Here is a 14,977-nt window from a genome sequence, read left to right as displayed (position 1 = left end):
TCTCCATAGCTCCCACCCTTTGATGGGGTCAGTGGGAATGGGAAGTCCTGCAATTATCAACAAGAGTTGGGATTCGAATATGTAAATTGAACACAGACAGAAGAATGAATAAATCTCTCTGACATACACACATATATACTTTCTAGACTTTCATTTGCGTTTAGTTTTCGAACTAACGGATGCAGAATTTTCGAACATTAGAGAAATATGTACTGGATATATACGGGAAGAGAGAGTGTAAGTTCCTAGTAATTCTACCCTTCAACAAGAACAATGTTACCAATTTGTTTTCCTATTTTTCAAATTTCTGAAGAAACTATTGCGTTACATAAAATAGATTGAATTTAAAAGTTATTGCATTTACGGTAGAATTTTGATTGTTTCTCAATGAACAGACACTAACAATACAAATGCTAACATTAGGAGACCCACGTACTACTGAAGTTAAAAACAGGTCTCATACTTAGAAAATTTGGGAATTTCTTCTCCCGCCTAAAAATTGCAGCAGTAGCTGTAAGTCAAAGTTTAGTACTTGCTTGCGGTGGGGGAGGCGTGGAACACACGCAGTTAAACCCTCCGAGGGGGCGGTCCTCAGGGGGAGGGTGGTCAGGTGCTCGGAGAAGGCTGCAATGAGTGACAGCCACTGCCTCCCACACGCCCCCTGCGTTTTGGTAAACAAGGAGGATCTCTCTGGCAGTCTGCACACGGGGGCGGAGCTTGGGGGCGGGTCCAGGGCGCCTGATAAGCGGGTTCGAGACGCCTCCTATTGGTGGTTCGTGAAGGGCAGAGGACCTGGGAGTCCTGATTGGTCGGCTTCCTGTCCATAAGGCGATTGACGGCCCCTGTGCCGCCAGGCGGATCCTCGCCGAAAGGCCGAGCGTGCGCGCGCGGCGCATTGCCGTGCGGTGCCGTACCGGTGCCTTCCTGCCTCGCTGCGCACACGCGCGGTCAGTGGGCGAGCCGGCAGCGGCGGAGGTCACTGCGGGGAGGCGGGGCGGGGGCAGCATGGCAGCCTCCTTACGGCTCCGTGGAGCCGCCTGCGGCCTCTGGTACTGGCGCCGCGGGCAGCGGCCGGCAGCGGCCAGCCTTGCAGCGGGTAAGGACCTCGCGCCTTCTTCCCCCGTCCTTCCTCCGGCCGCCCGCTTCTCGCGCCGTGACGGCTGAACAGGTCTTTTTTATGGGAGGCGCTGCGGTTAGGTCGGGGCTTAGAACCCAACATTTTGGCTGGTCCCAAGGCCTGGCGTCTCCTGCGGCTGCCGCTCACGACACTAGTGCGTCCCCCCAATACCTTCGCCCCGGATCCAGATGAATGGCGGTCAGCGCCCTTTTCGGAACTTAGGTAGGGCTGGGAAGACCTTGGGGTAAAGGGAGGAATATTGGGGTTCGGGGCGTGCTTCTTTGGAGTTAGTTAGGGGTGCGAGGACAAGTGGAGGGCCCAGCCTCAGGGTACACCCTGAGTGATCTCGCACCCATCCCAGCGACCCCTGGCCTCGGAGCGTTGGCCTTTCAGCGTCCTTAGGGTGCACCGTGGGTGGGCGCGCCCTCACTACAGGGCCGAATTTTTTTTTTTAACCACCATAATCGTACAAGATGGTTTTACACAAGTGATGTCAATACAAACCAAGTGATAAGTCATTCCAGCAGAGTTTGAAGTCATCCTTGACCCGCAAGGCGGGCTTCCTCTCCCCTTTACATTGTACCTGTGCTACTTGAAGATGTCACTTGTCTCACTAATTAACCACACCACTTAAAACGTCCTCAAAATTGTGACCTGAAGCTACCCTCCCTCCCTCACCCCATTACCATTATAGGTTATCATTTAGGAAGGGAGAGTTTTTGGATCCACAGGGATCTAATCTTTTTCATTTTTCAAATGAACAACTCGAGGCCCCTTGGGCAAGTGAATTGGGGTATCCCAGAAGGATCTAGAAAGTTAGTCCCTGATTCTTCCTAATTCCTGCATCTTCTACCAGGATTCCTCTTTAACTGGAAAATTGGTTGATTTGTGGGTACACTCCCATTGTCTTCCTCTAAAAGTTTGAGAGTTGCAACAGTGCACTGTTTAGCAAAAGCATTCTCAGGATTAAAAAAAAAAAAAAGCCTTGGAATGAAAAACTTTGCTTAAAAAAACAGCGGGTGGAGAATTGAGTTCTTAACAGCCTCCTTCCTCCCTCTCAGTAAAAGCTAAGCAGAAGATTGAATTTCCTCTCTGGCTTGGGAAGGCCAGGCTCCCTGTGATGCAGGAGAACAGATGAGGGGGTAGGTAGATGGGATAAAAGGGGTCAAATATGTGGTGACAAGAAAGAAATCTAACTATGGAAGGCGAACACACAATGTCAATATATATGCGCCCTACTATTAAAATATACAGCTGAAACTTATGTCCCCCTGTGATGCAAGAGAACAGATGTCTGTTAATCACAGTAACAGGATACAAACTCACAGAAACTGCTAAAAGTGTAACTAACCATTGTTTGAGCTACATTTCTTGAGCGAGGAAAATGCCTCGTCGGAGATACTTTAAAATTGATAAGTCACTTTTCCACAGTAGTAAGTGTCACACCAGTTTTCACATGAATGTGCAATTCTTTCCGTTTTGATTAACCAAGGAAGACATATGTGCTGTTTAGAGATTTTACAAGGTGATCGAATGATATTATAATGAACTTTTGATTCACCCTTTAGAGTTTTGAAAGTTCTTACAATTCATGATAGAAGAGTATGAAGCCCGAGGCTGTAATAGTTGCCTATGTAAGCTGGAATGCTGTTCCACAATGCTGGTTAGATTGCTTTGGCATGTAATCTTCTCTAGGTTCTTTGACCCAAAGATATTGTATGAATGTAGATTTATGATAAATTTTAAACAGTTCTTTTTTGTGATGATTATCTAAAACACTTGAATTGTTTTTACTATGGAATTGTTTTAAATGTTTCTGTTTATATTAGTTTACTACAGAAGTGTTAGCTTTTTTGGCATTAGAGTTAAAAAAAAGTCTATGTGCAAGTTTGGAGTCTAGAGCAAAAGAACCATGTTCAAATAGTAATATCAGTGTTCTGAATTCTGTGGGCTGTTTGTCTCCATAGTATAAGATGTTTCTATCATGAAGATCCACATAGTTATTTACTATTTAAAAAAAGAACTGAAAGTTGCCAGTTAATAGCACATCTTAATTTTAAAATATTTAAAAGCATCAAAAAAGAATTAGAAAAATGATCAGTATTAAACTATACATATATTACTATTTCATCATCATTTAATGAAAGTGTTTTATAGCTTATCTTAGAAGATAATTAAATGTAATTTCAGACTTCTTTATACAGATAAAATCTACAGATTAGGCCCTCTACAGTCATTGTGACTCACTAACATGTATGTGGAAGAATACTTTGTATCATATCTTAACGTGACCACTTGATCAAAGGTGGAATTGGAAAATTAACCAACATTATGTACAGAAATGAGAATAAAACTTTTTTATTGGCCTTTTTCATGTGTAAGAAATCTCCTTTCAAAACAACACATAGCATAAATAAAATGTGTAATGGTATTTTTTTCCCCCTTTACATAGGCTTCTAGGGTTGAAGCTCTGAAAAGATGCACATGACCCTGAGACCAAAAATTGACCTTAACCTTGTGAAATTACATAGGGAGTATATTTATTTCTAAAGTAACTTGACTCAAACAATAAAGGCCTTTATAGAGTAAGTCACCACCCTTAGTTTAGTAACTCTTAATATTAAGAAAATAGAATGTTACATGATAAGAGAGGATAAAAAGTATCTTACAATAGAATCTCATAATATAATGAAAAGAATGCATTCAAAAGACTGGTTATTTTTGTGTAGTGAGATTAACTTTTTTCCCTGTGATTTTATACTTTTTTGTATTTTCCTGTTTTCTGCAATGAAATGCATTGCTTTGATTAAGGAAGAAAATCTTTGGAAATGTAAAATGATTAACCTATTACCAATTTTTGCATTTTGAAACTTAGAAGAGCCTTATTTTTGGTAGCACTTAATGATACTACAATATGGATAACTTTACCCATGTCCCATTCTAGAAAGAGGACATAATCTGTAAATCTGTAATTTTAGAGACTAACTTTGTCAAATTTTCTAACTAGTTTCTTTATCAATCAATGTCACCTTTGTATTGTGTTGACTTTCTGCCATCTTGATTTTAGTTCTGGTCAAACTCTACTATTTATACATGTTGATGTATGTGACTTAAAGGAAGATGCATTATTGAAGTTTGAAAAGTGTTTAGGGTAATGATTTTATTATACTCATTTGAATTTTCACCCTTATAGGAGCATATTCTTCTATATTATGCAAGCATGCTTTCTGATTCATCACCTTAACTAAAAGCTGTATTTCCTCGGATACAGGGCATTCACCTAAAGAAGCCTTTCTCTCTTCTAACTCCCTGGCTCTTCTAACCTGCTAAGCAAAAAAGTGGCAGTTGGCATAGGACTTGTGCCCCAGTGCTACTTTTTGATAGTGAAAATAGGAAATACTTATTGACTATCACGTGTCATGCACTGTTTAATACTTGTATTATCTCAAGTAGTCTTCTAAACTAGTTACTCTTGCTGATAAAAATGTCTAGAGAAGTTAAGTAACTTGTTAGTTCAAGGGTGTACATCTAAGAATTGACCTCGCCTGGTTAGGAATCTAGGTCTTTTAAATTCAGAGAAATTCTTAAATATTATCATCGTCAGTAAATAACCTCTTTTCTGACATCGGATTTATTTAATTATAGTACCCTTTTTCTAACTTTGCCACAAGCAAAGATGAAATGAAGAGAACTGAGCTTTTCATTAAAGATGTTATCTTCATTGATTTTCATATTGGCCCATTCAGAATCTGAGCCTTATTATTTTTGACCTCAACTTTAGCAAATGATGTCAGCGCTCTACTTCAGCTCTTCTGAGATCTCATCACTAGAAATTGCTAGACTGTCAACATTTCCGAAGCTACTATAGTCTTCTGGTTGGTACAACCCTCCTCTGATTCTTGTTCTACTGACCAAGAATCATCATCATTGACCATCATTGAACTTCTTGTGGACTAGAAAGTCAGACACAGGACTCCTGTTATATACCCAGTATGTAAAACGCCTACAAGCACCTGGTCTTCCTAGGTGGTCTCCCATTCAAGTACTAACCAGGCCTGACCCTGCTTAGCTTCCGAGATCGGATGAGATTGGGCACGTTCAGGATGGCATGGCCCAGTCTGTTAAACTAAGCGCTAGTAAGGTGATGTGGCACGAGAATAACACCCATATTTAATGGAAATGTTAGAGGTGATCAAGTTAAAAAATATGCTTTTTAAAAATTTTTTTGATTTTTGAGAGTGTGTGTGTGTGTGTGCGCGCACGCGTGCACAAGAAGAGCCCTATTAAGCATTAGGGTTTCAAATAATTTGCTTTTAGGAAATCTCATTGCATTTAGACTAAGTTCAAGGAAGAATAGGGACCCATGAGTTGAGAAGACCTGAAACTTAAAAAGAGTGACAATGGTTAGTTGGTGCACTGCATGGTTTTAAAACTGGAGTTCTTGAAAGAAAAAGAAAATATATACGGTGGGAAGTGATAGGGGAAGAGGCAAGTGGAGCTACTGCTCTTCTCACTAGACTGAGCTTTTTGAGGGCGAGGCTCATAACTCGCTTATGTCTCTGAGCTCTGTCATAGGACTTCATGCAATACATATTTGTTGAATGGAGTTCTACATCTAGAAACAGAAATATTATCTAATGTTATTTTCATGGTAATGCAAAGCCTACAGTGTGATTTCAAAAAGCCTTTTGCAAAAAAGAAGAAAATCAAATAAAACCAGTATACAGCTTTTTTTAGGAACGATTTTTTTCCCCTTGTAAATGGAAGTGCCTCTTTTCTGAAAGTGCATGAGGTTGCTAGCCCAAGGTCCTGAGATTGTTACTCTTGTCATGTAAAGCCTGTGGAAGTGTCTCCCTCCTCCTAAAACCGCATTTATAAACTGGTGACTTTTGGTTGAAACACATTCTCCTGGGTTAACATTGTATTAAGATTGTTTTTGTTTTTGTTTTTATACCATTGGAGGTGATGGTTTCTATAAATGTGGAGGTGGAAGGTAAAAAACTTTTCTGTTCATTGACCTTGTCCAAGATAGTGGTTTTATTGAATACTTTCAGCTTTTTAAATACATATTATTAAAGAAGATAATACAGATAAGAGGAATATAGAATATGTCACATAATAGGTAAAGTACATAATAGATATTTTATAAATGATAACATTTTAAAGTTTATTGTTTATGGTAAAGGGATATTCTAGAGGTAGAAAACAGAAGAGATTGCTTAAATATTTATGATTTTTTTCCTGGAGAACTAAATAATTGAAAGTTAGTCTGCTGCACATTGCTGACATCCTTAAATATGATTAGGTCATTCGTTTAAAACTAGCCTTTAAATATTTTAAAAATAGAAAACATCTAAAGATCAGTTCACTAAACCAACCCACAGATACAGAGAACAAGTTGATAGTTGCAAAAGGGGAGGGGATGGGGAGATGGGTAGAAAAAAATAACAGTTGACTTACTAATGTCAAATGAGTGTTCACAGTAAAAAATGCTACCTGCTCCTGTTGAAAGTAATGCATTGAAATCAGTGTGTTCTAGGTCAATGGCCTCAAAGACTCCAGTTGGATTTGTTGGATTAGGCAACATGGGGAATCCAATGGCAAAAAATCTCATGAAACATGGCTATCCACTCATTATTTATGATGTGTTTCCTGATGCATGCAAAGAGTTTCAAGATGCAGGTGAACAGGTAAGGTCTTTTCTTAAAATTTTGATGTTTAAAATGAATATACATTCAAATAAGTGACAGCTTCTTAGAGAGCATATCCAATGAAGTTATAAACCTAATTGTAAATTACATATATATAAATACATATATAATATCTTATTATATACATAATATATATGAGACCATGTATTAATAATTGAATTTAGAGTTTTGTTTTTTTGAGATGAAGGAAATTCTTGTACAAGTTGTAGAGTGGTATCTGAGGGTTGAATGTAATTGTAGAACTGGGAGAATACTAAAAATTCCTGAGAAATATAGAAAAAGGTGAGAAAAAATCAAACAGTAAACTTCTGGATTATAGACTTGAAATAAATACTGAGAAATGCAATGCCTACGTAAAGAGCAGGTTTAGGCAACTTAGAGGCCATTTTCAGAACCGAGTCTTCTCTAACTCCTTCCATCCCATGGGCATGTCACATGGGCATGGCAGCAGTGTGTATGAGGATATGCGTATCATCTTGGAACTTTTCAGGATGGTGTTGTGGCTGCTTATACCCACACAGTCTCTGAATACTGATACTGTACCACCAGTTCAGCAAAGCTTACAAATTGTGATAAGTCTAAGGAAAAAGAGTTTCATTAGTTTTTAGTAAAATGTGCATTATATTAGGTGAGAAGGCAGTTAGGGGAGTTCTCCCTAAAGACATTTAGCCAGATATCAGAATAAATAGCCTTCATCCAGATGAAGAACAGGGATTAAGAAGAAATTTTCTTTAAAAGTGGAAGCCTCTAGGTTTCTAGAGATATCTACTTAGGTCAACAGGTATAGGTTGAGTAAGTACCATGTGTCCAGAAGTCCACCTAGTGCTGTGGAGAATAAAACAGTTTGAGCCGGATGTGGCAAGACTAAATATTACAAGGAAATCTCTACTGAAATTGTATTTTGACTATAATAAAGTGCTGAAATGGTTTTTGAGGAGGGAAAAATAAGTAACTGTTGAAAGTCATTTCATTTATGGTAGGGAGCTACATCAATATTGTGTATAATCTTTGCTCACCTGCAAACAGAAATGATGGTCTGAAATGAAAGTCGTGGAGACAAGATCTCTCAGATTCCTGAAAATAAAGAAGGTTCTAGGACACAGACTCAGTTATTAGATTTTCCTCTTTCCCCCTTTTCCTTGAGATATGTGAGTGGGTTCTGGGTAGTTGCCCTTCCCAAGTTAGTGAAGAATGAAGACTTGTTTTAGCTTGTGTCTGCACTTCTCACCCTTGGAAAAGTTTTGTGTGTGGTTCACACTGAAGCAGCAAGCCTGGGAGGCAGAACCCTTTTTCCCACATCCCACCTCCCTCACTTCTCTGACTTTAAGAGGTCCTCTGAGCACTGATTATAATAACAGAAGTGGAGAGTAGGAGAAGTGAAACTTAGATGAATGAAGGGAGAAGGATAAAGGGTAAAAAACTTTGGGCCTGAAGGGAAGTATCATGTCCTAATAAACTGAAAAGTTTGTTGATAAACTGTTTATGCTGGCAGCTTAAACATTCCAAAAAGTGGCAATGTCATTTGAACAAGTGGGATTTCCTAAGAGCACTGTCTTAAAAGATAACATTAATTTGGATGAATAAATCCTGATATATTAAAACATCAGTATTATTTCATGGTTATATTTAGTTTTAAAAAATGTTGGATAAAAGAAAAAATGAGTTTCATCCTACTACTACCAGGTGAAGACGAGGTGTGGGATGGAGTAGAAAAATGTAGGTGAAAACTTTGAAACTTCTTTCCATTGTGCATAATAGTGTAATAAAAGGATTAAGTGTTCAAAAATTCAGAATTTATTTGAGTTTGACACTTACATTTTAAGGACAGATGTCCCCCTAATATTACTGTGTCAAGTGAAGCCAGTGAAATGGAAGCTGAAGAAAACATTTTTTTTCTCCTCCCAAAGATGGCAGAACCCCTGGCTGGCTGATTTCTAATGTCTACTGTGTTTTTAGTGGGACATTTTCAAGGAGAGATAGTACCAGAGAGGCATGTTTGGGTCAAAAAGCCATCAACTGGTTCTAAAGAACTTTGGACATCTTGATGAAGTTCTTTTTCTTTTTTTAAAAGCAAATACTGAGGATTTATTGTCTCATAACTGAAGAGTTGGGAGTGATCTGAACCCAGGCACAGCTGCGTTTTTGGCAGATGTAAGCAGCTTGCTTTCTGTCTGCCCAGGCTCTGCTTTTCTCAGGCTCTTCCCTCCCCTCCAGGTGCAAGTCGGCTACAGGGTGAAGAGGTGCTTTGGAATCTTCCAGCCCTGGAGATTTTTCTTCAAGCTCTAGCTAGTAGGGAAAAATACTACATGGGTTCTGAAGGGAATAAAAACTTTGACGTGTTAAGTCTACGGTCATGCCACCCAGAACAAGCCTGATTCCATCTGATCTTGGGTGCTAAGCAGGGTTGGGCCTGGTTAGTACTTGGATGGGAGACCACCTAGGAAGACCAGGCACTGTAGTCATAAAAAAAAATAATAATAATAATAAGGAGTTGTAAGCTGACAAGGTCATTGCAATCTATGAGGTCAACAAAGGGTTGCCTTGCCAAAAATAAATAAATAAATAAATAAATAAATAAATAAATATATATGTAATAAAACTTCGACGTGTTAAATATGTTTTACAGTGACTAGTTGTATTTAACTAACATATTTATGGCTTTAAGTGTTAGCCTATTCTTAATAGGGCATTTATAATTGGTGAAATATGTTATTTGTGGTCATTTCCATAAAAAGTTTGGGTATTCTTTCAGTATCTCTTTATTATATCCTTATTTCTATTGAAAACTGAGATTTAACCTATAATGTATCATTTCAAATTTTAACATCTTTTCTGAGAATGTAACCCATGATAATTATCAAGCCTTTATATATTAGAAATCACAAATCAATAAATGGTGAATATAGTAGTTTAAAAACATAAAGCCTGGAACCAGACTGCCTGGGTTCAATTCTGAGCTCTACCATGTACTGGCTGTGTGACTTCAGACAGATTATTTCACCTCTGTTTAAATTTTCTCATCTTATAAAATGGGGATAATAATAGCACCTTGCTCTTAGTCCTAGGGAACTTGACGCATAGAAAGTGCTATAACTGCTATTACTACTCTTACTACTGTTCTTAAGGTTTTTGTGTGTACCACATTTCACCCCAGTCATCACTCCTAACATAGAAACATACCACTGCCTTGGCTGAGTCACTGAGTCCAGAATGCTTTGGAAGAGAATTATAGACCTTTTAAAATGAAAGAATGATGATAAAAATTAAAACCAAACTAGATGATAATGATTTGACAGCATCCCTGCTTAATATATTCTGTACCATCCCTTCCACCTCACTTTTATTTTGCAGTAGATACCGATTTCTCTTTATAAGCGGTACCATCAAGGGCATGTGACTTGGGCTTCATTTTTATTTTTATTGTCCAGGAATTTCTTTGGAGATGCAGCTGCTCTGCTGAGAGTCTTGCGCCATTTCTGCCTGAGTTTTCTGGTTGAACTAGGCTTAATTTGAGACTTTCTTTTGTTTTCTCTTTAAAAACTTGGAAGCCACCTCGTCATTCCTCGATTGTAAGGCTGAGCATGTCTGGTTAAGTAATTCCCTTGGGGTCTAATCTGGCATCCCTTCACGTCTTGTTAAATGAGAACTTTGAAAACCTCTTGCTGAAGTAGCCTCCATCATTGTTGACCAAATGTTTCAAGATGTAGGCACAAACTGTTTTTTGTCAGTTTTTCAAGTGTAGTATAATTTTGAAGTGACAGTATACTTTTCTACTTGGAAAGATTAAAGAACACCAAGTAGCAAGTTGAACCAGGGTCATGTTCATCTCGTTTCTTTGCAAGTTTCTCTTACCCAATTACTTGGAAGCAGGGCTAAGCTTGACTTGTGTGACTGTAGAGACAAGTGGGATGTTTCTCTTTATATAAAGCAACTAGTTAACAGTTGTCTCCTTCCAATGGATATGTATAAAGGAGGTTCAATTACTTCAGATTACTGTGGGCTCCGATGCCCCCATCCTTCCTCCTTCTCATCCAGCAAAGCAGATTTTGTGTTTAATCTATCCAGTCTTCTACTCTTTGTATTGCACACCTGCCATTGATGTGTGCCAGCATTTAGATTAATCTAAATTCAGAGAAATTGACTGCAGAAACTTTTAAAAACCATAGATATCGTGATACCCAAGGGAACCAATCTCCTTTGGTCAAAACTGAAGTAATGGAAAGGTAGATGCATCTGAATTCATAATAGCATAAGAATGAGACAGTTAGAATTAGCAAGAGGTCTTTTTGAAATGGCCGTGATGGTCAGAGCAGAGCCATGCAGAGTCAGCCAGGTCAGCGACCGTCCACAGATGTGGAGGTGTAGAAGATGCCTGTTGATGCTGTGTGTTTCTACTGAGTCATTGCACATGTTTCTTGTCCTGTCAGCCCTTTTCCACGGAGACTATACCTTCCTAAAACTTAAGGGTACTAAATGTGAAAATTTTCTTTGCCAAAATTTCCTTTCTGTTTGGAAATAGAAACTCTTAAAGATAACCCAAATCACTATTCTTATTTTGTAAAGTCAGAAACTGAAGCCAGAGAGGTTAAGTAATTTGCACAAAATCACACATGACTTAGTGGCTGAGCTGTAACTAGATCTGGGTCTGTGGCTTCCCAAATTAGTGTTCTTTTCGCTGATCCATGCTGTCTTTGCTTATCCATTCAATTAGCAAATGTAATTGAAGGGCCTCTAATTAGTTTGGCTCCTAAAGGCTCTTGTGGTTAGTGTCAGACAGGCAACAAGGTTCCCTGCCCCAGCTTTTGAGTCTTGGCCAAATCTTGTCAGTCAGTTGTTTTAGAGTCTTGAAGTTATCACGTGGAAGGCAAGGTGATTTGACTAGCTGGACACACGTCTGTCTATCTGTCTAACAAACATGCCTTCTGTAGTGCTTAGAGACTTATTATACTGTACCAAATGTATATAATTATTAGATATGGAGCAGTTGTGGCCAGTACAGTGGTGACATTCCAGCTATCACTATCATTGTGTGTATTTTCCGGGCCTGTGAGCTTTGACACTACTGTCCTGTATAATTGAGGGGTTAGCGGTCCTCTGGCAACCCAAGCATTCCAAGAAGCAGATGCTCGGGAAGCAGGGGGCTGATAGGCCACCCCGTGCACTTGGCTGTTGCATGAACTGGCAGTGCCAATTCATGGGCATGAGAAGCTTAGAGGTGTGAAGTATCCTTAGATCTGTGAGCTAATTGTTGTTGCCCCTCAGGGCACCTCTCGAGTAGTCATCTGGATGGAATTGAATTTCCTTCAATGGAAGAGCCTTTCTCAATTCCCAAGAGAAAGACTGAAACTGACTCTCAGACCTCAGAGTTTACTGCAGCCCCTGAGAGATCTGGAGAGATGGAATTGGAATAGAAGGCCAACGAAAGATTTGCTACTGTTTTGCATTGTGTTTATTACTTCATTTAAATAGGGATGAACAGATGGGGCTCTCTAAGGAACCCGTATTCTTGACACAGTCCAGTAGAGAACTAGGACTCCTATAATTTTTCCTTATCTCTTCATCTTACTGAGCTGTGTTTTTCTTGATTAAACTTGAACTGTTTGCCAGGAAATAGTAGCCTCTTCTTGAAACTCAGTATTTATATGGGTGTAGGAAAGGTTTTTATTTAATCTAAGTATTTCTTTGTAACTGGACAGAAAATTTTTTTTCAGAATTATTTGTGGAGAATTCCTGTTATATATCAAAATATACATGTTAAATATGCCACATTGTAGACTCTAAAATGCTGTATTATGAAACACTGAGAGAGAATATCTCTTATTTGTTTTATTTTAGGATCTGAGATGTTTTATATTATCATTTAATGTTAATAACAAAGTGCTAGGATACATGAGTGTCTGCAGTTTTAACATATGAAATTATGTTAGAACCATATTTATTTATCTCGAATTTGATTTAGAAGCTGGTAGTCTGTTGTGGGTAATTGAAATGTAATTACTTCTAGCTCATAATATTTAGATTACACTCTGTTTGGCTTCTCATTCTTTCACTTTCATCAACTGTACATCAAAGGCAAAAAGAAAATGTTATACATCCACCACATGAAAAGTGAAGGCATTCTCATTCCAAAGATGCTTACGTGTCACTTCACATTTCGTAGTAGAAAATATGTCAATTTCTAATACACATGTCAATCATTCTATGGAGAAATCTTCGATTATCTTCCTGATAGTCTTTTTTTTTTTTTTTTTAAGAGAAAAAGCTTTACAGGAGCATTCGTCACAATTGGGGTGATAGATTCTTTCTGTTAAAGGAGAGTTTGAGTCAAGGAGTGAGCTCCTCGTGATTTCTGACTTCTCTGGTTGCTTACTGGCCAGGTGAAGCAAGTGTATATATGTGAGAGAGCGCAGGGCGTTGGGCGAATGTGAGTGAAGGTGCGTACACCCACACATACACTCACACAGACAGAGGATGGGTAGAACAACTGGGTAGCCTGTTTGTAGTCATCACTGAAGCAGAAATGAGGGTTGAAATGAGAGCATACCTTGATGTCTTTTCTTATGTCTCTCCTGTATGTATAGTTTCCACATGAGTCCTGATAGCTCACGCTCTCAGCCTTTATGATGGCACTCACAGTCAATGCAGGAAGTGCTCGTGTCATTTTTCTGACATTTTCTTTTCTGAAACAGCCTAAATTTTTTCCCCCTTGAAAATAGAGACTGGAGGATGGTGGTGATTGGGGCTTGATCATTTTACTAGGGGATTTTGCTGCCCATTGAAATCATGGATGAATCCTATAGTTCAGCCACCAGTCCCTGTTGTATTAGAATGTTTTTCTTGGTCAAAACATCTACCAAAAACTATGTTGTTTAAGAATCCAAGTTGGAGGAATCCATGAGAAGTGTGTCTGTTCCCAGGACTGTTGGGTTTTGCCCTTTCCTCCTTAACTCACTTCACACTTTTTAAAATAAACAGTAGATTTGATTCCATAGAAACTATATCTCTATGTGTGTAAGGAATGGATCCTCTATTTTAGGCAGTAAGCTTTTTTTTTTTTTTTTTGTCATTTAGAAACAAGGATTAGTTTTTATTCGCTGTCACTGATCTACATGCATAAACAGCGGATCCTACTTGTGTTCTATAAACTGCTTACATTTTAATTTAAGTTATTTGCCTTTTTGATTTTTTTTTTTTTAAAGGTAGTGTCTTCCCCAGAAGATGTAGCTGAAAAAGCTGACAGAATTATTACAGTGTTGCCCACCAGTATTAATGCAATAGAAGCTTATTCTGGAGCAAATGGAATTCTAAAGTATGTATTTCTCAACTGTGGATATTTTCTTGTTATGACAGTTCATGAATTTCTCAGTTGTTAGAACTATTAAGAAATTACAATTATGTTCGTTAAAACTTTTCATACTGTTTTCTTAAAAGTGAATGGCGTGGTCTCTCATTATAAAATTGTTTTTTTCACTGAAGTCAAGTATGTGACTTTTGGGAATACAGTTTTGTTTTTTTTTTTGCTTCTGTTTCTTTCTTTTAACTCTTGCATTAAACTTATGCTTTCATTGGTAACATGTTTAAGAGACTTTTAAAGCTTGCATTTTAAACTGTACAAATGTTACAAGTATAAAATGGTTTATAGAAATTCAGGAAAAGGTTTCTATGAAAAATAAAACCAAACATTGGAAAGAACACCATTATTTAACATTTTATTATATAATAAAAAGTTATTGTATGTCCTCTGGGCTAGTACATCTGTAGTAAGAACTTTGAGAAGTTGGATTTAAAGGTTAGCAGTAGCTCTTTATATAAAACATAATTTAGGTCCGAGTTTCCTAGCCAGTGCCTAGCTTCCCTGGTTTTGAGGACCTTTTGGTTAATTGCTGCCTGTTGCCAAACCCTTGTGGTCGTGTTAGGGTGACAGTGGTCGAATTCCCAATTTAGTTTTCTGGTCTTACTGGTTCCTGTTTCTAACATGTTTTGTTGTCGAATTTCAGCAAAGAGCTAGAACAAATTAGTAGGCCCTGTAGGCACATGAAGGACTAAAAAGAAAGGGTTTAATTTCATGGAGCTATAAGACATGAAATTTGAGGTTTTTGAAAATTGAATTGCTTTGGAAAACTAACAAACTTGTAAGCAAAAGACACTT

General features: G+C 38.3%; 1 protein-coding gene and 2 pseudogenes across 3 annotated transcripts in view; 2 read left to right on the top strand and 1 right to left on the bottom strand.

The window, feature by feature from the left end:
- Positions 1–903: 903 nt before the first annotated feature.
- HIBADH (3-hydroxyisobutyrate dehydrogenase) overlaps positions 904–14,977 on the top strand; it is a 90,840-nt gene continuing 76,766 nt past the window's right edge. The window contains exons 1-3 of one of the 3 annotated variants that reach the window (XM_039862615.1): positions 904–1,096; positions 6,647–6,807; positions 14,028–14,137. In XM_039862615.1, coding sequence (XP_039718549.1) covers positions 1,006–1,096; positions 6,647–6,807; positions 14,028–14,137 — 362 coding nt within the window. In that variant the 5' untranslated portion in view covers positions 904–1,005. The other 2 variants (XM_039862616.1, XM_039862617.1) reach the window with 2 other exon arrangements.
- Positions 5,119–5,238, bottom strand: LOC120602590 (uncharacterized; annotated as a pseudogene).
- LOC120602539 (uncharacterized) lies at positions 9,172–9,290 on the top strand (annotated as a pseudogene).

Source organism: Pteropus medius, unplaced genomic scaffold, assembly GCF_902729225.1.
Source record: "Pteropus medius unplaced genomic scaffold, Ma_sr-lr_union100, whole genome shotgun sequence".
Lineage (NCBI taxonomy): Eukaryota > Metazoa > Chordata > Mammalia > Chiroptera > Pteropodidae > Pteropus > Pteropus medius.
Note: the sequence above shows the minus strand (reverse complement) of the source record. Positions and strands in the feature narration are given on the sequence as shown.